Source organism: Antedon bifida, chromosome 9 (genome assembly GCF_963402885.1).
Source record: "Antedon bifida chromosome 9, ecAntBifi1.1, whole genome shotgun sequence".
In the NCBI taxonomy this organism is placed as follows: Eukaryota; Metazoa; Echinodermata; class Crinoidea; order Comatulida; family Antedonidae; genus Antedon; species Antedon bifida.
The window spans coordinates 15,967,663-15,991,865 of NC_136234.1; the positions used below are offsets into that span (position 1 = coordinate 15,967,663).

At 33.9% G+C, this 24,203-nt stretch overlaps 6 protein-coding genes across 8 annotated transcripts; 2 read left to right on the plus strand and 4 right to left on the minus strand.

The window, feature by feature from the left end:
* Positions 1-1,224: 1,224 nt before the first annotated feature.
* On the plus strand, positions 1,225-19,501 carry LOC144852670 (uncharacterized). 2 transcript variants are annotated; one of them, XM_078710610.1, is made up of 2 exons: positions 1,225-1,481; positions 17,769-19,501. In XM_078710610.1, exon 2 carries the CDS (start codon positions 17,785-17,787, stop codon positions 19,282-19,284), a length of 1,500 nt encoding a protein of 499 aa, XP_078566736.1. In that variant the 5' UTR covers positions 1,225-1,481; positions 17,769-17,784; the 3' UTR covers positions 19,285-19,501. The 2 variants fall into 2 exon arrangements, with proteins under 2 accessions (XP_078566736.1, XP_078566735.1); XM_078710609.1 differs by lacking the exon at positions 1,225-1,481 and adding an exon at positions 15,766-16,003.
* LOC144852682 (actin maturation protease-like) lies at positions 2,132-5,271 on the minus strand. Its single transcript, XM_078710625.1, has 6 exons — positions 4,832-5,271; positions 4,585-4,668; positions 4,230-4,351; positions 3,661-3,784; positions 3,115-3,185; positions 2,132-2,660 (listed from the first exon to the last, which is right to left on the minus strand). The coding sequence occupies exons 1-6, from the start codon at positions 4,993-4,995 to the stop codon at positions 2,326-2,328; spliced, it is 900 nt and encodes a 299-aa protein (XP_078566751.1). The 5' UTR covers positions 4,996-5,271; the 3' UTR covers positions 2,132-2,325.
* LOC144852581 (uncharacterized) lies at positions 6,144-8,765 on the minus strand. Its single transcript, XM_078710475.1, has 5 exons — positions 8,490-8,765; positions 7,880-8,013; positions 7,206-7,417; positions 6,702-6,869; positions 6,144-6,262 (listed from the first exon to the last, which is right to left on the minus strand). Exons 1-5 carry the CDS (start codon positions 8,756-8,758, stop codon positions 6,194-6,196), a joined length of 852 nt encoding a protein of 283 aa, XP_078566601.1. The 5' UTR covers positions 8,759-8,765; the 3' UTR covers positions 6,144-6,193.
* LOC144852694 (protein Churchill-like) lies at positions 9,699-11,292 on the plus strand. Its single transcript, XM_078710639.1, has 3 exons — positions 9,699-9,826; positions 10,137-10,275; positions 10,644-11,292. Exons 1-3 carry the CDS (start codon positions 9,788-9,790, stop codon positions 10,805-10,807), a joined length of 342 nt encoding a protein of 113 aa, XP_078566765.1. The 5' UTR covers positions 9,699-9,787; the 3' UTR covers positions 10,808-11,292.
* Positions 11,456-15,732, minus strand: LOC144852677 (tRNA (adenine(58)-N(1))-methyltransferase non-catalytic subunit TRM6-like). Its single transcript, XM_078710620.1, has 11 exons — positions 15,559-15,732; positions 14,976-15,097; positions 14,579-14,691; positions 14,337-14,428; positions 14,112-14,195; positions 13,677-13,801; positions 12,919-13,181; positions 12,575-12,657; positions 12,199-12,301; positions 11,999-12,085; positions 11,456-11,745 (listed from the first exon to the last, which is right to left on the minus strand). The coding sequence occupies exons 1-11, from the start codon at positions 15,645-15,647 to the stop codon at positions 11,656-11,658; spliced, it is 1,251 nt and encodes a 416-aa protein (XP_078566746.1). The 5' UTR covers positions 15,648-15,732; the 3' UTR covers positions 11,456-11,655.
* On the minus strand, positions 19,403-23,959 carry LOC144852674 (carboxypeptidase A4-like). Of its 2 annotated transcripts, XM_078710616.1 has the most exons (7): positions 23,811-23,959; positions 22,638-23,386; positions 22,443-22,544; positions 22,030-22,202; positions 21,678-21,773; positions 21,485-21,583; positions 19,404-20,472 (listed from the first exon to the last, which is right to left on the minus strand). In XM_078710616.1, the coding sequence occupies exons 2-7, from the start codon at positions 23,314-23,316 to the stop codon at positions 20,290-20,292; spliced, it is 1,332 nt and encodes a 443-aa protein (XP_078566742.1). In that variant the 5' UTR covers positions 23,317-23,386; positions 23,811-23,959; the 3' UTR covers positions 19,404-20,289. The 2 variants fall into 2 exon arrangements, with proteins under 2 accessions (XP_078566743.1, XP_078566742.1); XM_078710617.1 differs by lacking the exon at positions 23,811-23,959 and having other exon boundaries at positions 19,403-20,472.
* Positions 23,960-24,203: the final 244 nt, after the last annotated feature.

Genomic DNA, 24,203 nt, shown 5'->3' on the forward strand with positions numbered 1-24,203 from the left:
TCGAAGATGGTACCGTATAGTCGTATTTGGTAGCGAGGTTATTTACGTGTATGTGACGTTACATCCGGTCTTATGACGTCATTACAGCTTCTTTTGCTGTACCCCGAGTATCGCACATCCGTGCTTGTTTTTATTAGTAAAGCGATATTAGAAACCAAGGGTTACAGTACTTGATAATTCTAAAATATATGCACGATGTGATAACGTATTGTTATATGATTATTGTAATATGATGAGTATTAGTGCTGTTGTTATTATTACTTTTGTGATATGTATGTGATTATTGTTATTGGTTAAGGCAAAGCGAGCACCTCTATTCAGGGAAACTCTTATCAAATGAACATTTTCTTACGAAACGAGGGGCAATATGTTTAACCAGTATTAAAGGGACATTTTATTGAGTCCCGAATGTGTCCCTTAATAACGGTTCTAACGCATTATCTTCCTGAATAATAAACAATAGATTAAATTTGCCTCAAACTAAAAGCATTGCGTGGCATCCGTTAAAGATGTATTGTCCCCCAAAAAACATGAAAAATGAAGATTAATTAAATCAGACTTTGAATAGGGTATTTTGTAGTTTTAATCAAGTTAATCACTTCCGTACGTAGAAAAAAAACCCTAAAAAATAATGTTTTTACTTATAAAATGACAAAAGAAATGGTTAAATTCAACCAAAATCCATTGGCTGGCAGCCAATTTGACTATTTTTTGCTCTAAATTACAGTTTTTTCAGGTAAATAATTTTTTTTGGATCTAATTTTTGGTCAAAGTGGATAACTATTATGTGACATTAAAATGGCATATTCAACAGAAAAATTTTTAATAATTATTTTTTCAGGGGACAATACATCTTTAACTTGAAATTTGAAATTGTAATTTACCCTGATGGAAAAAAAATATTTGTAATTGGTGATATAGTGCTTGTAATAAAGTATAACCGTTTAAAATGAGTTATATTATTTCTTGTAAGAGTTGTCATTGTAGCTCCACGTGAAAGAGTATGCGGATTCCCAAACACATGGTTAATGCAAATGAAGGGGTGGTGTGGAATGTTACGGGCGACTTGTTATTGTCGTGTATTAGATATACAAATATACCATCGCGCTGGCTCTGACAAGAGTTCTGGAGTATTACAGCCTAATGGATGGAATGGATATATCGCTTCTGAATCAATTACTTTGTTTAATTTGTGGACAAAAATCAGTGTACTAATAAAAATTGAAATGTTCACTATTTTCTTCCGAAATGGATCGGAGGGATGAAACATATCGCCACAGAGAAACGTATTCATCAATGGATGTTCACTGTCCCAGAGAAGTTGGACATAGACTGAGGTACTGTATATGTACTTATACAGATTTACTTTCTAGCCTCAAAATAACAAAGTACACGGTAATTTGGAATTGTTTGGTACGTGTTCGGAAACAGTGGAATTATTTGAAAACAGGATTTCCAGGACGCAGAGTCCCAGCTATTTGGTATGTACCGTAACGTATAGTATTACGCTTGTTATAAATATATAACAGTAGGCCTAAATGTGTATGTAGAAAATAATTTATTCAATTTTAATTTAGATTTAGCATATCATACAACGTATTTCGGTATTATCTAAAATGTATGTAATGTACATAGAATATCTAAGCTTCCTAATTAGTGTCAGATGAGAAATTCGTTTACAAGTATATTAGTTTTTCAAGTTAATATATATCAATTCGCACTCACGATTACTATAAAGTATATTGATCGAAACTTCGAGAAACAGTTTTTTCAGAACTAGGCTTATATATACGTTGTGTAGGCTACCGCATATCAACATGTATCAATCTAATTGATTAGTGTTTATACAGTTTTGATTTTTCATATATCGTACACTAATTTTATTTCATTTATTGATAACCTAAGTTTTCTTGAGTTCAATTGTTTTGGTATGTTGCGATTACGATTCCATTCTTAAGCTTGGTTCCCACTGTGACGCAACGTAAGGAAGTGATTTGACCAATCACAAGCGATGGATTATTCGAACGGTGGCTTATCATTGGTCAACTAGCTTGCGTTGCGCATACTGTACGTTAATATACGTATCAATGTAACCAATAATAATCTATAAAATAGATACAGTATCTATCATAACATTTATTTCAGTATTTTTATTCTACAGAAATATTCTATATTTAAAAAATTCTGACATCAAAATAGCACACATTATTTAAATTCCCTACTTCTGTTTTAAAAGCACTATCTGACCGCTCTGCCCTTCTGGCAGCACCATGTCCTTCTCATTGACCTCATTCTTATCAGCCTGCCATTCCATTAAGTTATTCTCTACTTCTGTTTTAAAAGCACTATCTGACCGCTCAAGCCTTCTTTAATGCCACCGTCTGGCAGCACCATGTCCTTCTCATTGAGCTCATTCTTATCAGCCTGCCATTCCATCAAGTTATTATTGCTAAGTATAAGATCTTGGTAACTCCATACTCCTAGATGCTTACTTTTTCCCTGTTTGGCATACACATAAACCGACGAACGGTTGTGCTGTATGTGAGACGTTAATTCTGAACTTAAATCAACACTTTTAGGTTTGTGGTACAGGTTAGAAAAGCACTTGTCTTGATTAAGCGTCGAAACAATCGATGGAGGAACGTTTGGGAGAAGATACCCTGCAAAAATTGTAATGAATAGATTTTAATATTTAGGCCTATAGGACATGAAAGGGAATGGGCCACACTACTGGTATAGTAGAACCCCTCCTTTGGACAACACTCTTTTGGGACACTCAGGGGACACCCCTATTCAGGGGACACCTCTATTCAGGGGACACCTCTATTCAGGGGACACCTCTATTCAGGGGACACCCCTATTCAGGGGACACCCCTATTCAGGGGACACCTCTATTCAGGGGACACCTCTATTCAGGGGACACCTCTATTCAGGGGACACCTCTATTCAGGGGACACCTCTATTCAGGGGACACCTCTATTCAGGGGACACTCCTATTAAGGGGACACGTTATAACACTTTAATGGGCCTCAAAGGTCCCCTCTATTATTGCAGTATTATTGTTAAATTGCGTTTATTTTCCATTCTATATTGGAATACTGTATACACACTTACCTAGTACCACAGCCCAGTGAGCCTTGTTGCCGTTCCTACAGCATGGTGCAGTTGATTCATCTTTATCATAACTAAGATAATAGTTAACAAAATAATCATGAAAATGTGATATATAAAAAGCACATGATACAGTGAAACTTCTCCTTTGTGGTAAACTGCTATTCAAGGGACACCACATAATGTTTTGTTTGCTGTCTGTTTATTAGGGGTTCTACTGTAAAAACAGAATATGTATTATTGTAAAAGAACTACAGGCTTGTCATAGTTTGGATAGTTTTGTGTGTTCTGCCCCAGGTTAGATAGTAGGCACATATTTTTTAATCTCTGACTCGCATTCAACTCCTAATAATTGTTTCTTTTGTTCAATTTGTTGGGGTTTTTACATTTGCCTAATATCTTATAACATACCCATACATTTAAGTACATTTTTGGTATTTTAAGAGCGTTCACTTAAGTTTAACATTGTATCTGACACCATAGATGCTGCCCATACATTTAAGTACATAATTACAACCAGTGTGATTTAACCATGTGTGCAAAGGATACGGTACAAGAATTGGACATCCATCGTCTAAATGTTTAAACACAGTTTCAGAGTCATCTAGACCATTCGGTAACTGTATGGCTTCACAATCCATCAATATACTAGCAAGTTTGCACATATTTTTAACTGAAAGAAACAAGTTTTTTTAAAATTAATTAATGACATTTTCTATTTGACATTTAGCCAGTCATCATGTTAAAATAATACATGATTATGTAGTGAAAACATTTTCCTCTGGTTTCGATTAGTATATTGATGTACTAATTAATGTAGTTCATCGATTGTAAACCAGTAATTTTAACTTGCGTTTCAAGACAGTTTCATCTAGCTGTCAGCTAGACTTATCAGTTGTTGTGTGTTGTTACGACTGGTCCCCTAGGCTACACACCAAAAACATCCAGTGGCAAATTGGCATCGTAACATGGTTATGTATATATATACAATGTCGGTTTCTCTTTTGTTGCATGCCTCCATAATTTTAGTTTGAATAAATTTGTAATGTTGTATGTGTCACTGATTGACATTGACATTAATATGAATTACTATTGTCTAAATATATTGTATCAATTACCTGAAAACATTTCACCATATGTTGTGAATTTATGCGACTTGGCAATTTCAAAGACGATGTCAGGGGTCAAAGCTTGTGGACATAAAAGTTGACTGGCCATGCATAACGCCACAATACCACACCTATCATAAATACATGATTTATTATTTTTAGGAGGAAACATTTCTAAATAATTTCACAGCAGAAATAATGACATATGTACCTGGGTTGTCATTTAAATTTGGCCCCAGATGATAAGTGTACCGTTAAAGAGGATGTTCCCGAATATGTATTGGCCTCATTAGTTTTACTGGAAAAGTTTCCCATGGATAGGGGTGTTCCAAAGGAGGTGCCCCACCTGTTCACCTTTACTTACTGGGGTCCATTTTGAAGAATTGCAGTAACTGGGGTATACACTGACAACCATGTTGATGTCTCTTCTGACAGCTGCTCACTTCTCCTGATAATGTTGAAATGAGCATTAATTAATAATCATATTGAAGTTAGTTTATAGTGTTTACTTTACACTTTAAATAGTACAGTTTCCAAACTTTATTTGAAAGCGTGCAAACACTGCATTCAAAAACTCAAATATTTATAATAATTTGTATTTGTTAACTTACCATTCTGGTAAACATGTTATCTTTACCTGAACTTCATCGATGCCAGCCTCATCATAGACATATGACGACGGTTGAGGTGCTTCTTCATCAGTTTTGATTTGACTGTTAGTAGACTTGGGGTTTGCAAGATACAAGGGAGGAGGTGGTGGAACTGGACTATTCATATTATAAATAACAGTAAAGACACCTATTTTTAACCTAGGCTGTTACAGCGTTAGTTTGTAGGTCATTAGTTCGCCTGGGAAGTGCTGCTGTGCCACTGTAAGGAAAGTTCAATATTTGCTACACCAACCGGCCTAGCTTTAACACCATTGTTTAGACGGTAGTTTCCACTTAAATTACTAGAAATCCAAAACCTACATTCCTATACCATTTATAAAGAATGTGCAGTTTATTATTTGCTATATAAAAATGTAAAAGTACACTTAAATTTAAAAATACTGTGATTGTATCGAGCAGGACCGAGGAGGACGTCGGAATGTTCCGCTTGATTGGTTATTATCAAAATAATTTTCTATCTATGGAGCGCCAATTGAAAAAAAAACGATGAATTCAGGTTGAATTAAATTTATTAATAAATTCTTGCATTAATGCACAAAATTCATTATATAATCATTTAAATGAATATTATTATTTATTTTTATTTAATTGTTAAATTTCTTTTTAAATAGCATTAATATTATTTGATTTATAATACAAAACAAGGAAATATGCCTAATGCAAATGTAATAAATATATTGCACATATAAATTATTTAACTAGCCTACACATAGAACACTAGACACGTTTCATGCTTTTTTTTATCGCTTAAAGTACAATGTGCACCCTTTTAAAATATTTTTATTCAATGGAATGTTTGCATTACTTTTCAGTGAGTTTCGTATTATTATTGCACATAAACAAATGTATACAAATACAGTTGAAAGAAAGTTAAGCATTTATAAATAATAATACATTTTTAAAATTAATTATTTTAATTTTTTCTTAACAATGAATAATTGTCCCAGCCCATCTGAAGCTTTTACTTTCTGGAATTTCCACCTTAAATTTGCTTATATTACCTGTTTTATTTACTGAGAAAAGAGAAATAAAGTTTACTTTGAATTGAAATGTTAAGAGCACAAAACAAAATGACATGCTGTAATAATATTGGTATATTAATACAAAAAAGATATAAAATTGTAAACAAATATAAGTAAACATAATTAAGTGAAAAGAAAACAAATTCTAAACAATTTATACACATTATATTAGGAATACAATAATAGAAATTATAAACAATTGTACTATGTATAAAGGATCTATTTGTTTGGAAATGTAAACAAACATTGTAACATAAATAAAATATATTGTTATTGTTTTTTAACATTCGTTGTTGAAATATTGTTGGTTCTCCGATACTTCAAGCATTACTTCTGCAACAACTTTATCCTACAAAAAAAAAAAGAACAGTATTATACAGAATGAAATTTCTTTTGCAATAATTTTCATAAAACGTTAGTAAATACATTCTGACGTTATATCGTGAGTAGTCTAGCCATGTTATTTTCTTGTGTAAATTTAAGGTATATTTTTAAATCTTTCGTATGCATAAGATCTGAATGGATTTCTTCTATTGAGTATACCTTTTACAATTTTCGTCTACTGACATGAAATGATCATGTAAAAACTCCTTCTCTAAAGCTCTGTCTACACTATCACACTAGTTTGACAAGATGTGCCAAATATGGTAGTGATATGCCCAAATATGGTAGTGATATGAAATCGACATTTTTTTGTCACATAAAGTTTGATAGTATAGACAAGGCTTTAGAGTATTTCAGTACATCGTGATATGTATATTAAATATTGGAAGAATTTTTTAAAATACCTTTCGGGCAATTTCAGCTGCAATTTTCGCAGCCTCTACTTCTTGCTGTAAAGCTTCAAACTGCAACTTCTTTCGCAACCTGTATGCTTTGCTTCTTACTCGATTTCTTTCTTTCCTTTTTAGTATTTCTTCAGGGGATAGTTCCTTACTTTTTGTTGGATATGGTTGCTATATTGTATAAAAAACAAAATCAATATGTTTAACTGTGTACTTGTATATGAAGAATTTTCTTTTTCATGTATCTCTACTACTGGTCAATATTTTTCGACAGTTACCTTTTAATATATCTCCTGATCAAATCAATATATCACCCGATCAAATCAATATATCACCTGATCAAATCAATATATCAACTGATCAAATCATTATATCACTTGATCAAATCAGTATAATTATCAATTGCAAAAATTACCTACCTATGGTAGAGCCATGATTTTGAAAAAAATGAAATGAAGTGTTTAAAGCGGGCCAAAACGGGAGTGTTGGCTTGTATAATCAACTTACATATCTGAGAGAAGTCATTTCTGATTGGTAATACTCTGTTTGAAAGTAGAGTTTGCCTGGGTTATTACTAATGTATGTTGTCAAATCCATGAAATTCTGGTCTGCCAATTGTTCTTGATAACATTGCATTAAATTGTCTTCTTTGTTGTCTTCATTGGCAACATACAGTGAAACATCACTAGAAACCTTTGTTTCATGAATATTCAGCTCACCTAGAAATTTAATTAAAATTTAATTTGAGGGTGCCGACGACAATTATATAATGTATTTCTCTAGGCCTAAAGAGAGGATCGTTATATTGTATGACCAAGGCAATCTAATAACAACAGGATGCTGAGCTCCGAAGATCAAAGGGTTTATCTGTGGCTGCAACACGATCAGTTCCACGCCCCTTAACAGATACCTCGTGCTGCGGAGAATATGTACATGGTACAATACTGTTGGTATCTGTTGAAGCTATATATAAGGTCAAAGGACTTTTAAGAGTTCCTATCTTGGCAAGGCGAGCTCAGTGTCTTGTTGTTAAATTGCCTTGGTATGACAGGGATGGGAAAAATCTAGATTTCTATCAGAAATAGTCTATCATTCCATAATACAATCTGTTAAATTATTTAAATGCTAAAACTTGTACAATTTTAAAACCGTGATGATGAATAAACCAAAAAAATAACTACCTATAATTCCTAAAAATTCATGGTCTTCTTCAGTTAATGTTATATTTTGTTTGCAAATAATTTCTGGAGAACTTAGTGAGTTATTGTTACACAGTTCTTGGGAGTCTGTGTCGTAATAAAAATCCATTCTGTTTCTGTAAGATAAAAAAATTAAGTTTAATGGTTTTAATGGTTTTAAATTTATATAGCGCAAAATACAAATAGTCTCTATGCGCTATTTAGCACAAGTGTGAAAATGAAAATGAAGATAGAAAATAAACCACAAAATAGCTTAAGAAAACCGAATAAATTGACCAAGACAACAGAAAAAAAAGTCCGAAAACGGAATCTCACATCACATGTCATAGTGATGTGAGCATCTGACTATCCTGCCTAACAAACAATAAAATGAATAAAATGTATATGAAAAAATAATGAATTCACACAGAACGAAACAAGTGAGTCTTAAAGTAAGCTTTGAAGAACGAAACGGATAAAAATTGTTAAACAACTCCAACTGCCCATTCCTACACTATAAATAATATTTATAATAGTTTGATCAAGCGTGTTGTAAATCGCACTTCTCAATGGCAGTTTAGGCACTCCTAAAAAGACAAGGCCTGTTAGTTACCTCTCATTTGAATTGTTTATATTGCCTATGGCAGCATATCGCGAAGAAGGAGAACAAGTTGGGGTGAGCATCTTTGATGGACTGTTGGACTCTATGAATGGAAAGGTTTCTTGACTGTCATCCATACTCAACTCGCTTAGAAGACTATCAACTGACTCAGCATGATTGAATGTTGGTACAACCATAACAGTCGCATTCCTGGCTTCACTGCAGGCCTTTTTAAGTACATTAGCAAAGTTTAATCTTTTTTCTTCAACTATGCTCATCATCGGTACTGTTATCTGTAGAGTAAGAAAAACATACTAACTACATGTACTTACATTTTAGGCTCTTAGTCTAGTATAGGCCTAGTCCAGGCTTAGTATTAGTAGGTTTATTAAAAATTATAATTTTTAGTTTACTTTGAAAAAGTGAATTAAATTAAATATTATAATACATAAAGTTGATTAAGACATTCAAGATGTATAGACCTATCTAGGCAGCATACTACTAAATAAAACTACTGTTTATAAATCCTAGAAGAGTACAGTAGGCCTAGGCCTAGAAGGCCTAGCTAGGGCCAGGCTAGCTAGGCCTACCACTTTACCAGGCCTAGGCCTATATACTACTTAATAGTATTATTACTAGGTCTAGCTAGGCCTAGGCTAGACTAGCTAGAAAGGTAGGCCCTAGTAGGCTAGGCCTAGCTAGCTTAGGCCTATAGTAACCAGCCTAAAGACTCTAGCTACTAGGCTAGGCCTAGGTAGGCATCTAGTCTAGGCCTAGGTAGGCATATAGCCTAGGCTATAGTTACTTAGAGCATGCATAGTCTAGGCCTAGGCCTAGCCTAGTCTAGGCCCTGGGCTAGGCCTATAGGCCTAGAGATATTATACTATAATATATCTCTATGATTAGAGGACCCTAGACCTACTAAAAGTAATTATTTTGTCAGAACATGATTTAATAAACATGAATTCAATGCATTAACTAAATATGCAGGAATTACCCACTGAATAAATGAAGTAAAGTTCTTGTCTTGGTTTTTTGTCTACCAATAATAGTACCAAAAACAACTTAACCAGGAGGCCGCGCGCACCGTCTGCATAATCACATGATCATGAAAGTAAATTGTGATTGGTCTAAAGTTTAATCGGATTTCCGGTCGCGCAAAAAGTGGGCGTGGAATAAAATAAGGTTGAGATGCCAAGAGAGGGCGTCCCATTTTGTAAACAAACGTGTGTAAAATGATTGAACCAGTTGTATATTATTATTAATATGTTATTTGTTTTACCAAAATCGGCTAAACGTTAAAGATAAATATGTGTTTCGATTGTATGAAACAGGCTTTTCCTAACAGGGTAGGTTATTGTTATTATTTTATATTATTTACACATCCATTTGATTAGATATCTCGCAAACACCTTTTTGATTTTTTAATCCAACCAGGCCCTAGTAGCCTGGGCCTAGCTAGGCCTATATTCCTCACTCAATATATACCACTGCAAGAGACAAGAGACACTAGACTAGGCTAATTCCGGTTGAAACAGCGACAGAGATAGGCAGCCTAGCCTAGCATGTCTAGGTTGATTATCATACGTATATATACTATAACATGTATGATATAATAAAATGTATACTGTGTAACATTTTTTATAATTAAATTTTCAGGGAGAAACTTGCTTAGATAGTGGCTCATATCTAATGAACTTCCAAGGTTGCAGTGAGTGCCAGAAAAAAGAGCAAATGAAAGTGCAAGAACGCAAAGTTGAAACAGATGAAGACGATGTAGAAACAATCGTTTATCAACGTATGTTAACATAATTTTAACATTTCAATTACAGTTTCAATTAATTGGTATAAAGCGGTACTGTGTAAGTTGACGATTGTTATATATACTGCATATCCCACTCACTCTCCAACAACTGCAGTTTTTAAAGGCAAACCCTTAAAGAGTGGGTATAAACAGTACAAACGTCCATACTTAAGTTCTCAGTGCCTTTATTGGTTATATGCAATCCTATATTAAATTCATGATTAAATGAACTTTTTTTTTTCTTTATTTCCATTCACAAAATCATAAACATACATAAATAATCATAGTAAAAAACAAGACTTGCTTTAATATTTTTGAGTTGAAATATTTTATACAATTCTAAATTGTTTGTTTCTTTATAGATGTATGTGGCAATTGTGGACATTTCATTGCTGAACATAAATATACATTCTACGTTGATGGGGACTATCAGGAATATGAGATGTACTGTAGGCTATGTGGTCGTAGTGCCACATCAATTAGCATAATGCCAATGGACCCTAAAATGCAGTCGGTACAGTTCTGAAGATGTCAAAACAAGCTTCAGCATTGGCTGGAGGTACAAACTGTTGCCTTAAGCCCTGTCTACACCATCAAACTAGTTTGACCAAACATCATCATGTCCATATGGGCACATAATATTTTGTTGTCACATAAAGTACAGATTACGGAGTCATAAATTATATACTATTTTTATACCTCGAATAGTACAGATCGGCTTCATGTACTAGGCTAGGCCTAAATCATTTTTACAGTAATTTGAAATATTATCTTCTGCCTTGTTCAATATGTGCCAATAATTGAATGTGTCCAGCATAGAAATTATTGCATATGGTTATATATTAATATCAGGTAGAACACCAACTGGAAAGAAGACTCCATGATGTCTGAAGTAGAAATAACTTATTTGTTTTCAAAGAGTTTACTGGTACTTTGAAATGTTAAATTGTAATAAGGTATTAAGTATTATTAGTCAATTTATTTTTTAGAAAAATAAAAAAATGTTTACAAAAATGTATACAACTGATAAAATTTGTCTTTTTGTTGAAAAAGTGTCAGCAAAATCGTAATTGATTATTTGGCCGAGTTGGTTGTTCTTGCTGTATTCGACATTTACACATACACACAATATTCTAATTTCAGAATTACAGAAAAGTCTTTACACACATATATACACTACAAATATACACAATAATTGCTCAAGTGGTACATTTTATTTATAAATCAAAGATTTAAATGTAAGGTTTATTTGATAAATAAATATTAAATAGCTAACACTTCTCAAATCTCATGAAATTGGATTACATGCCATGACAATTTTTTTCAAGAAAATGTTCCATGATTATTGTTGCCCAGTTAAACATTTGTTAAACTTCATTGATCTAGCGCTACTGTTGTGCCTGTCAGTAGATATCCACCAGAGGCACTCATCATCATCATTGGATGTGTTCTATTGGGAAGAACCTGAAAAAATAATAAAAAAGTTATTTTATGAATGTGTGCTTATGGATTGTTTTACCAGGATTTCTAGATCTAGTGCACTCTTAGGAAAAAAGGGAACAATATTTTCAAAAGACTTAGTTAGTAAAGTAGTGGGACCTCAATTAAGGAGGCATATAGGGCACCCTGAATGATTGGCCATAGTGTGTGTATATATATATATATATTGTTCCTCATTTCTCAAGAAAGTGTCCCTTAATAGGGGTTTCTACTGTACCTGATATTCCCTCAGCCAGGTTTCAGTAATTCTAATATTTAGTATTCCTCCCCGCTCACGAAGTTTAGTGTAGCATTCTACTAAGGCCTAAAAAAGAGGATAAAATATATTAATTATCATTGCTTTTAATTAACCTATTCTATGGGTTTTAAATCAAAGAATTGGACAAAAAGTACATTGATATAAAGTAAATTTTTTACCTCACGAAATGGACTGAAGACTACAAATTGTCTTGATGGTAAAAGCAGATCAATGAGGGTCATTAGTAAAGGTTCAGGTTGGAATTTCGAAGCTATGAGAAGACTAGGGAAAAGATATACATGTAATGTAAAACAATGTTTGTTGTCGTTGTATACTAGCTATGCAACCTTTAAAGCTCTGTCTACACTATCAAACTAGTTTGACAAAAAAAGTGTGATGTGCCCAAATATGGTAGTGTTATGACATCATCATGTCCATATATGGACACATCACATAAAGTTTGATAGTGTAGACAGAGCTTAAGTCTACACACACAATAGCAAACAATACATATAGTTATGTATAGAGATTTTATTCTTTTAGTTTGTTACTTACACATCCATGTTCTTAGCTTTTAGTAAATTTCTTGTGTTGTCGAGGAGCAGTTTTTTCTGAAGTCTTCTTTCTTGTTCAGTATTCTAAAAGGTAGTAATATACTTTGTGTTTTTAAATTAAAAGAAAATTTTAAGAGAACATACCAAAATCAGATAAAAAAATCAGAAAATTAATAAATAAAATAAAAATAAACTCAAATAAAACCCAAAACCAGCTGTGAATACTGCCACCACACCGACTAGTTCCGTGAAAATCAACATGATAATTGATCAGAGTGTAACTTCCTGTAAAGATGACAATACCAGTGTATGGTATCTCATCACATTTAACAATTTTTGTTATACCATTTCAGTTTTTGGATCATCTCCACCAGGTTTTTCTTCACTTTCATCCATCTTTTCATCGTCAGGTTCTCCCTCAAGTCTTTGCCTTTTGGGAATCTTTTCTACTTCCTCCTCCTCTTCTTCCTCCTCCCGGAAAACTGTAGCAACCTTGTTCATTGGGAATGTGTGTATTATCTTCTTGTATTCATCCGGAAAGTTGCAAGAATCCATGACCTGACGTACTGGAAAATCTTCCGAATGTATTTGAAAGAGGTTTCCATGTCCTGAATATAAAATACTAAATCATAATTCTCACGGTATTAAGTCACATGCTAGCAAAAATTTAAGTTGATTTTTAATTCTATTGAATTTTAACCGTAGGGCAAGGGATACATTATAGTATACTAATAGCAGGTGAAGATATTAAGCAATAATATGGAGATTTCATTTTGCGACGACCAAACTATGTCATGTTAGTTCATTGTGCACATGCATATAATATGTGTGACCTCACTCTTCACCTAGACACAGTTTTGATGGCTTTTAGGTCCAGACGACGACCGACAACAAATCGGTCGTGCATATGAAATAAACTTGCAGGCCACATGTGGAGAACCACAGGGATTATAAATGGATGCTTCATATGTATATGTAATTTGTACAACTAGTACATACTATGGGATTATAATTATGCTTCATATGTATATGTAATTTGTAAAACTAATAATGGGATTATAAAGGCTTCATATGTATATGTAATTTGTACAACTAGTACATACCAGCCATTCTTTCTAGCACTGCACTTAGTAATAGGCCTTGACAGGTTTCAACAAGCACTACATTTAAACCGCTTTGAACGTTTCCTTGTGTTAGGATCTGGGACATGGTGTCCATTCTTATATGCCTGCAGAAAGAAACATAATTAACAAGCAAACTTGGTTTTAAGTATGTAACTACTGTAGTGTAATAGCATTTTAATTTAAGACATTGTTTTATATAAAAGTATTATACTGTAGTGCTCCATAGACACTGTAATAGAAGAATTTATGGCAGATTCCTCTAATGAATTATCTAGAAACACACATGACCATTAAGTATATTAAGATCTACAGTGGTTGACAAAGAGAGTCCTAATATGGCAGTTTCAATGCGATATGGCTCCTTAAACTGAAAACTGCTGTCTATGGCACGCCTCCTCGATCCTTCATACTTACAAGCACTTAGAAGGCCCCTTCATCATATACATATCACATAGTAACCTTATACTTGGTCTTAGAATTCGGAATCGTAGCATGTGTCTGAAAAATAATCAACTTTTTTATCTGCATTTAAAGCATTAAACTTGATTATAACATCATGTAACTATAAATCAATAATACAAAACCATTGAAATTGGAAATAACATCAAATATAATTCCTCTAGATTGATAAGAGCTTACTTTTTTTTCTTCTTTTTGAGATATTTTTCTTGAGAAAATACCGTTTTACTCTTAAATGTTGCGCTGTTTTCCACAATTTGCTCAACCAAATCCTAATATTTAAAAACAAAATAAAAAAGATGACAACATATATATATATTGTACAACATATTTGTTCTGTAGTGTAATTGCAAATTTACAAGGTTTAACAAGCATGCTCTCCTGTGTAACCAGAAATCAATAGCCTTCCCACATTCCCTCACCTGCCCCTGTACACCTTGTGATTTCATAGCAGCTATGTCATCTCTTGTCAATCGTTGAGATGTACCATCGTCAACAAGAGACCTGTTGTCATGGCCACCAGTGGTTCCTTCAGCTGTAAAAAGACAATGAAATAGGATGGGATGAAATAAATGATGTTGACTGGGCATTGAGGTCAACACCCTCAAAAAGCTTCATTTCTCATCCCTTTTTCCCAAATCATCTCCCTAAAAAAATTGTTTTCGCTTGTTTGAATGCTTGGGTTCAAAATACTTTACGGGGAATTGTAATATATTGCAGTTGAATAGTAATGATATATTTCATGGTGAATTTGACGAGGAAGGTGAATGACCTCCTGATGCCTGATGCCAATCATCATCATCTTCACTTGATTGTTACCTTGTTCCTCTTCATCAGGTTGAACTTGTTTTATAGTTCTGTCTACAACATCCCATAAGGTACCATAAGGTTTGCCAATGGCAGGATCAATGCTGAAATTCCTTTTTAAAAGGAAGATATTTCTGTAAAATATGAAACTATTGGTTTAAGATCAACAACATTGTGCTGTGTATTTTGTTTTATTTCATTCTGTCATAAATGTTGGCAATACATGAGAACAAAAGTACAGTATTGTCCTTTAAACCAAATTTTTTACGATGACGTTTCTCTATGAATTGGCATGCTATATAAATTGGTTGGTAAGTTGGCAAACCAAAAGGTTGTCAGTTACAAACAGTTTTTAAAATTAGATTTCCTGTTGTCTTGGCATAATGACACAAATATAATGGTAGTATTATTAGCTCCATATCAGTTCGCCTGGTGAGACAACCTACAGAATTGAATTAGCACGGAATTGTGAAATTAATGGGATCACTTCCTGTATATTTTGAAAGAGGATGTTTACGCCTGACTCGTGCATGTCACACCGTCTTCAAGCCACAAGCGACTCAATATACGGTAGGGACTATAATTATTCACCAACCTATTTCTAAAAATCTTGACTAATTTAAGATCATTCCCTCGTTTTAGTATAAGAGAATCACCGGCATTTATAACACCACTGTGATCCATTTTCCACAAAAGCTAAGCCTAAGGATAATTAAAAGACCGGAGGAAATTGAAGCGGAAAAACATGTGTTTTGTTGTATGTACAGGAAATCAGTGAAGCGATATATTTGGCTATAGCCCCCTCAGCGTTCGGGTTCACGCACTTTATTTTGTGTGCGTACTCTTAGCACGTTCGAAAAAAGACGCCCTGCGTCTTTTTTTCATGTGTAAACTTTCCAATTCAGCGCATTTAACAAAAACGGAACTGACACACACCGTCATTACAGTTGATAACAAAACAAGGACAATTAGATAATACGTCCCGACTGCATTCACGAAGGTTGTTCAATAATTTGTACAGTACTTCAAAACAAATAATGGTAAGAAGGGTTTAGTTTATTATTCTGTTGACTTTATATTCTAACCTTTTGTATTTCCAGAGCAGAGTGTATAACTTGGCACCCCTTATAATAATAGCCATGTGTGGTGCAATGGCTTATAAGTGTATAGGTATGTTACCTATAGATAGACAGGCCATATACGGCCTATAGCTTAGTTAGGTCAAGAGATCACATTTTAAGGGAAATGGTATTAACCTAATGTTATTCTTAATTTGGTGATATTTGAACTCTGCCTACAGGCTTTTCAATTATGTTTTATTATGTCAATGTTATGTACTTAATGTACTGGAACGGTATAGGCCTAGGGCATGGCTATAGGCCTGTCTATATTTTGAAAGATAGGCTGTACCAGCATTCATTTAGAATAGACAAAAAAGTCAAAGTTTATAACATCATATTAATTAATGCACATCCACAAGCAAGTCCTTATTAACCTTATAGGATATTGTAATTAGTCAGCTAAAATATTCGTACCCTTGTACAAAATGAGTTACGTAACCTGGATTAAACTCAATGCTTTTGCGTAATCCCGTTACAAAACAAACCTCAGCGTTTCCGAAGTTCGCGGCGTGTCTTCAATAGACTCGTATTCAATTGCGTCTGTTTTGTACTTTTTATCACTCTCTTTGTCTCTTTTATTAGTGTGTACTTGTATCTATAAATACCGCTATTATTCTTTGCCAGATTGTGTTGTATTACAACGGGGCGAAGTTGTGTTTTATATTCTCTGCCGGTTTATTTTTATTTGTGCATATTATAATCATGACGGTATATTTCAGAATAAATTATATATTGAGTTGCTATAATTGCTTTGTTAAACATATCGTGAGTATTGTTGGTTTGTGTATGTAGGCCTAGTTAATTTAGATATATATAGGCCTACATATTGTGAATAGTAGGCCTATAGCGAGTAGGTCTATGGGTTAGAGCATGTCTATATATACCGTATTGCTTTGCAATGTTTTAAAGTGTGTTAGGTACTCGCTAAAAAAAAACTATATATTTAATTAAAAGTGTTAAGGCCAATTTTTTTTTTGACATCTTCACTGGGCATTCCTCAAGATTATATTATTTTACTAGTTATTTTCCGATTTTTGATGGTTGTTGAAGACTTTGATGATAATAACTGTTTTTTGAATATTTTAGAGAGCGGTAACAACGGTAAGCGGAAAACCGCGTATAGCGTGTCCCACGTAGAATCTATATCTATCTTGAGCTGAAACCGCCCGTCCACCCCGCGCTGTGTGTAAATGGTCATAAGGAATAACATAACTTCTACATTTTTATTACCGTTACCGCGCCTGGTCTGTGTAAATTGGCCTTTAGACTCCTACTTGATTTGGAAATTATTCTACAATAGTTTCTACGACTTGTTACCGGCTTTTATGTGTACCCACGTTTCATGAGTAATGTAAAAACACATCTTTGCAATATTATAGATTAGTAGTGTTATTAATCACCCACCACAAAGAGCTTCAGTATGTATGCACATGGCTACAGAATGTCTTACTGTGCGTAACTGCTTTTTTTCTCCAGTAATGTTATCTAGCGTTGTATGAGGTAAATCATTGACAATAGTAAGGAATAATAAACAGCAAAAGCATTAAGACATTGACAAAGAAAAAACAAAATAATTAGTTTCGTTTTATTTGTAACAGAGCGTCGCATCTGCCGATGCATTGGTGAAATGTAATTAAATGTTATTAAAATACAATAATGGTAATGCGATGTGTTTCTTTGACAGATGTTGACGACAACTGATGGTGATGAGCGAGTCAGAACAAGTTTGTAAGTCAACGCTGAAGAATTTGGACAATTTGGTTCACGGTTTTGTCGAATCCGTCGCTCACGAACACGAGCATCAGATTGACCATCTGAAGGAAACGCCGAGCTTTGCCGCCGGTAATGTAATAACTGAATTTACAAAGCAGCCTGAATCCGGACCTCTCAATCAACTACAGACACAACCGCAACAACTCCCGACGTTAAAAGAGAACCAACTACTCGAAGAGACTACTACTACTACCTCTAGATTTAGCGACTTCAGCTTTCTGCCAGAAAGATCCGTTCTAACAGAATCTGCAAAGTCATTAATGATTGACTCTTACGAATTGGCTAATGACACTCTAGCCGTAGTTCGAGTGCCGCCGAAGAGTAAGCGTCTATTTTCAGCGGCTCTGCTGGTTGCGAATGCGACACATAGATCTGTAAATTCGTTGGTATCGTCGTCTGGTTTTGGATCAGACGATATAATTCCTGAAAAAGACACTAAAACTTTATCACTTCCTATCGGTTTTAACGAATCTGCGATTGCAAACGCGCTGCCGACTGCTGTGAATAAACTAAAGAAGCAGAAGAAATCTCGAGGTACTTCGAGATTGAATGCTGTGTTGAAAGAGACATCCGCAGAAGAAGAAGAAACAATTGACCATCGTTTGAAGATGTTACAACGACGTCTTGATAGAATTCCGAAAGGAAGGCACCAATGCAGAGAGAGCAATAGCGGATGCTCTGTTGATGATCCGTTGATGTTTAACAACTGCACAAAAATGAACGAATCAGTTGTCAGAGATAATCTTAACAATATTATTACTTTAGAGAATCTCAACATTACGCCCAATAAGAGTTACACCGCTGTAGAAATACACGACAGTGAAAGTGAAGAAGATGATGAAGAAGTAGTTATACGAAACGAAGATTTTCAAAATGAAGACTATGGCGTTCTAGGCAATATAATAGAAACAGAAATTACTGATAAACAAATTATGAAAAATAAGAAGAAAAAGAAGAATAACGTGCTTCCACTTTCGTTATTCCGTGCAACTGTTAACTCAAATTTGGAAGTCGACATAGAAAAAAGGGAACGCTTTTTAAAGGAATATATACGGGTCGCCACACTTGCCGAACCTGATGTTGTCGTTTCTTTGTACTGTAGATGGAACCCTCGTCTGTCCGTAGCATGTGGTCAGACGACAGAACTGATTATGTATACTATGAAAGCCTTCTTTACCACAAATAGTGGTCTCCACGTGAATTGGATTCATAGTCCTGAGGAAGAATTTGAACGATTTCTCGAACGAGGTGCGCGGATGAAATTTCGTAAGAGTAAAGACTATCCAGTAAACGTCACGGCAGTACTGGCTTTATCACGTGACGCATCCATATTGCTAAAGAATCCAAACTCACAACTTTTACGCTCTCTGAGCGAACTTTTGGGAATCAGTAAAAACGAATTAGCAGTTGTTGAGATAAACGTTTAAATGTTAAACACAAACAAATGTACCGTCTGCAAATTATGACTATTCAATATTAGAATTAGATTTGACATGGACGTACTTTTAAAGAAATGTTTTTTAAAAGATTTTATTGAGAAAATCAGAAAAGTATATTTTTACAAATATTTTATCAGTTTAGAAAAACAGTTTGCAAAAACATTTTTAATGACATCGTAAAAAATAAATTTAATTTTTAAGAAAGTATCGCATTATTGGAATTGTTTTACTGTTATTAATCGAGTTTAGATTAACCGACTTACATTGACTGAGCTTGTGCGCGCGAGTAACTCATATGAATTCAATGGTTAAAATAAGAACGCGTTGATTCGATCTGTGCGTAAAATCGGGAAATGGTGAGATTCCATCACACATTCATTCATATTTACTAAAGTACATAAACTCGTTATAGTTCGTACTATCATCGTAAATCGACAACAAATAAATGGCAAAAATAATGTTACACAAAATTATTAAAAATACTAGGCCTATTCTAAAAACAAGAAAGGTTTATTTCGGTGGATAAAATTATTTAATTACATCCAGATATAGGCCTAAGTTATAAACTTAAAAACTTATGATATAGCAAGTCTGTTTACAATTATATTTGTTGTTTTCTAATTTTATTGAGAAAAAATAACTTCAGATTTATTGAAAAAAATAATTTACAGTATTTTAATTATAGTTTTCTAAACAAAACTGAACAGATCACCAATGTTAAATCGTTTAGTGCATTTTAAAAAGTGTGCTTTAAATTTGGTAAGTAAAATTCTAGATTGGAGTAATTCCACATGAATTAAAAAATATTTAAAAAATAAAATTTAACTTAAATGTTAGCTTAAATAATCTCTGCTGAATTTGTCGTGGTTAGGTCATAGGTCATGACCTCAATTAAACTTAAGCAAGTAAGGTACTCTCATTTATTAGCCATTAATATCAAGCATGGAATTTTAATATATTTTAATTTTTGATTTATTGAATATTATATTATTGTCACGTTATCTTGATTCCACCCGCAACCGAAAATGTTGAACTAAGTGACCGAAGACTGATGACCCTTCTACGGTTGAATGGTCGCAACACCATTGGAAGTTTGTGTTGGAATGTTACCAATAAAAAGAGTATAAAAACACAAATTAGTAATATATAACCCATGGAAACGGCAAACTCTGGTTCCTAAAATAAAAGAGAAAATATTTCAAAAATCACCACACATTCTATGGCAGAAGGGGCACTATAGTTTAGGTTCTAGCAGAGCCATATATATAAAGAGTTATGACTTTGAATGGATTAGAAGCCATGTTTGTGTCCAACTATTCCTATGTGGAGTATGGAGTTGAGTCTTTTGTTTTAAAAATGTATAACGTTCTAAAGGCTTTAACTATCGAATTTAATATCAAAACGATCAATTTGTTTAAAGGTTTTTGTTAAAATAATCATAAAATTATAAAGTTACTGCGAACATGATTTTAAACAACAAAAACAGCAATTTCGGAACAGTTCTGGCTGTGCGCTCCATGCACGCTCTACGCGTGCGCGTTTAGTTTGTACAGCGATTCTCTATAGTTAATGCATTGTTTTTACATTTTGTTGTTTAAAATCATGTTCGCAGTAACTTTATGATTTCGTTATTATCTTAACAAAAACCTTTAAACAAATTGATTGTTTTGATATTAATTTCGATATTTAAAGCCTTGTGAATGTTATACATTTTTTAAGCAAATGACTCGACTCCATACTCTACATAGGCATAGTTGGACACAAACATGGCCGGTGTGCACCCCACATGACTTTCTAAAATCCATGAACGCAATGCTGTAACTCTTTATATATATGGCTCTGGGTTCTAGACAGAAATTAGTAAAAAGATAAATATTTTGGCACATATGGCGTTTCATAGGAAAGGCCGACTGACATAAAAAAGACTGCTTACTTACTATTATTTTTATAGTTTTTATTTATTTTATTTTTTATCTTTTATAAGGCCAAGCACAGCATCAATTGGAAAGTAGGGTTAATAGGTCAGTATTGCTAAAACACTACTCTTGGGTCAAAACCAATCAATAAAAAGATTTTTTAAAGGAATACAGGGTACTATAGAATGCTACTAAAATGTTCATGCTCAACTAGATTTGATCGGTCAGGCTTGGGCAACATTTTTTTTGTTAAGCTTTATCTTCATACTTACTTGTGACATATGAAAGTATTGGTGAATTTGTTCCTCTTTCCATTTAATAGCATAATTAAAAATGGTCTCATATAATGGCATTAGGTTTGATACTGTTTCCTACAAAAATGCAGAAATTAAGAATATTAATTCAAGCATTTAGAATGGAAATTTCTTTTGCTTAACCCGTGTTTGGACTTAAAAATTGACCTACCTGTAATTGGTCATTAGGTGGGTTGAACAGATCAAAGCATTGCGCTCCTTTGTGGTCCCCATTTCCCCATATTTCCATTGCATATGAAAATGGTATCTAAAACAAACATGATTGAAAATAAATTTATAATAATATTAATAATAATATTAACAGAAATTTATATAGTTTATATATTTTGTTCAGAATCCTTGCTTTGAATTGCCAGTTAGTATATCCCCTTTGTCCTCCTCTTCCCCACCCCCTCACTCCTCTTCCCCACCCACTCACCCTTTTCCCCACCCTCTCAGCCTTTTCCCCACCCTCTCAGCCTTTTTCCCCACCCCTCACCATTCTTCCAACTAGGCCTTTGTACCTTCTTTATTCCAGACATATAGTCAAATATCGTGCCATCAGCTGGATAATTATTTAACTTATAACCAATTCCAAAGTTGAAATCATCCACAGAGGCCCTCGCTATCTTTGCGGCTAGGTGTAGTTGTGCGTCCATGTTGTTGGGAACACGCTTCTCCTCCTTTGAGATAGAATCTGAAAATTTTTAAAGTTATCAATCGAAAAGGTTTTATGAGGTGAGGTGCACATTAGTTACAGTACATGTATATTATACTTTGTTTTGCCTGTTTGACAAAAAAAGTGTGATGTGCCTAAATATGGTAGCGATATTCCCAAATATGGTAGCGATATGACATCATCATGCCCATATTTGGGCACATCACATTTTTTTGTCAATAAAGTTTGATAGTGTAGGAAATAACTGTCTTATGTTACCTGCAAACGGAAGATATATTTGTCTGACTCCTGAATGTAATGACACAAACATATCAAAGTGAAAACGTCTAGTGAGATCACGAAAAACAAAGCTTTCAGGTTCTATACAAGGAAAAAATGTAAATTTATTTTATTAATTGAAAACAATTAAAAAGTACTAAAAAGTAGTATTATGAGATAAAAACCAACATGAACCTGAAAATGGGTGTGGCCCTCGGTACTCTTCATCATTTGGATCACCTGAGCTTCCTTTTCCGCCAAATTCCCAATCAAAGTTGCGATCAAGATCAACCCCAACGCTCGTTCCACGCCAACAATAATTATTCGTTCGCTCTATATGATTTCTCCCATCAGGATTCGCTATTACTATAATAAACAAATCGATGTGCGAAAGTACTTTTCTCGAAAATCCTTCCGTACTGGAGCCTCGAGCTGTGGCTAATCCGCTGGTGAGATTCGTCAATAAATGAAACATACTCTCGATGGGGAGAAACTCTCTTGCATGCTCTCCAAAAGATAGTAAAATTCTAGGCTTATGGTCAGCAATGGTGTACATATGCGATGCCATCCTGCTGTCCGAGAAATTGGAAATACGTAGTACGTATTGTGAAGCGCCATTTCTAGATTGGTATTCTTCGTAATGCCTAATGTACCCCTGATTTTTAGTTAATAAGTCTTCAATATGATGTTTTATAGTTGATAGGTTGTGATAAAATTTGTAGTCTGGTGTGTATATCTCGCGTCTTGGCTTAACATCACCAGATATTACAAAAGTTGTTAAGAAAATCCAGATATAGAAAGTTGAGGTCAAGGTGTAGATTGAAAAATGAACTGTTTGCATATTTTTACGATACAGTTTCCTGAAAGTCACCATCGTTTTAGCCGGTTTAAGGTTGTACTTCAAAGTCAATTTAAGTGTGATGAACTGGTTATCTCTTCACAAACTGAAAAGAATAATATTTTAGTATTACATTTATTAAGAATGTTCATGTGTTATCTCTAATCCATTCTTAATTTTAACTCCAGATTTAATGAAAATTATGATAAATTATTAAATGTTATTAATTATTAATACATGTTTTGCTATGATGTACACTTCAGCCAGGTCTAAAACCATAAGATAATTGATATTAACTAGTCTAGGCTAGAACTAGGCGGTTTGAATCGCGACCGAAAAGATCGGTTCCTACGTAGCCCTTTTGTTGTTTTGTCTTGAGTACTGAATGAATGTGTGAATGTAATGCCATGCATGCATGCCTAGAAATTGGATTGGAATAGGATATGTTACACTTTTACAGTCGATCATACTCATCATCATATAGACTAGTTTAGTTAGTGTGATTATTATTATTTCCATAATTTACTCACCGTCATACACAAACCCAATGTACTCCTCTGAATGTTCACATCTTTTTCTAAAAACAAGATTATTGATTTTCGTTCAAAATAAAGAGTTTTACAGAGAGTATTATTGTTTATACTGCTGGTAGAGTACACGGACTTAAAGTTTGAAGGTCAAACTTCACGCACCACTAGTAACAAATAACATCCAGGTGTACTCACACTCAAATTACACACACTTGGCCGAATTGATTGATTTAATGGGTATGTGTTAAATATCAATACCTATTTTCTTCAAAATATTAACCATTAAATTTTTACTTTACAACCTTTACAATTGCTACTTTATATTTGCTACATAAGCTCAAATTGTATATTTGTGCTACATTTAGGCCTTGTGGTTCCTCATCTTATGTTCTC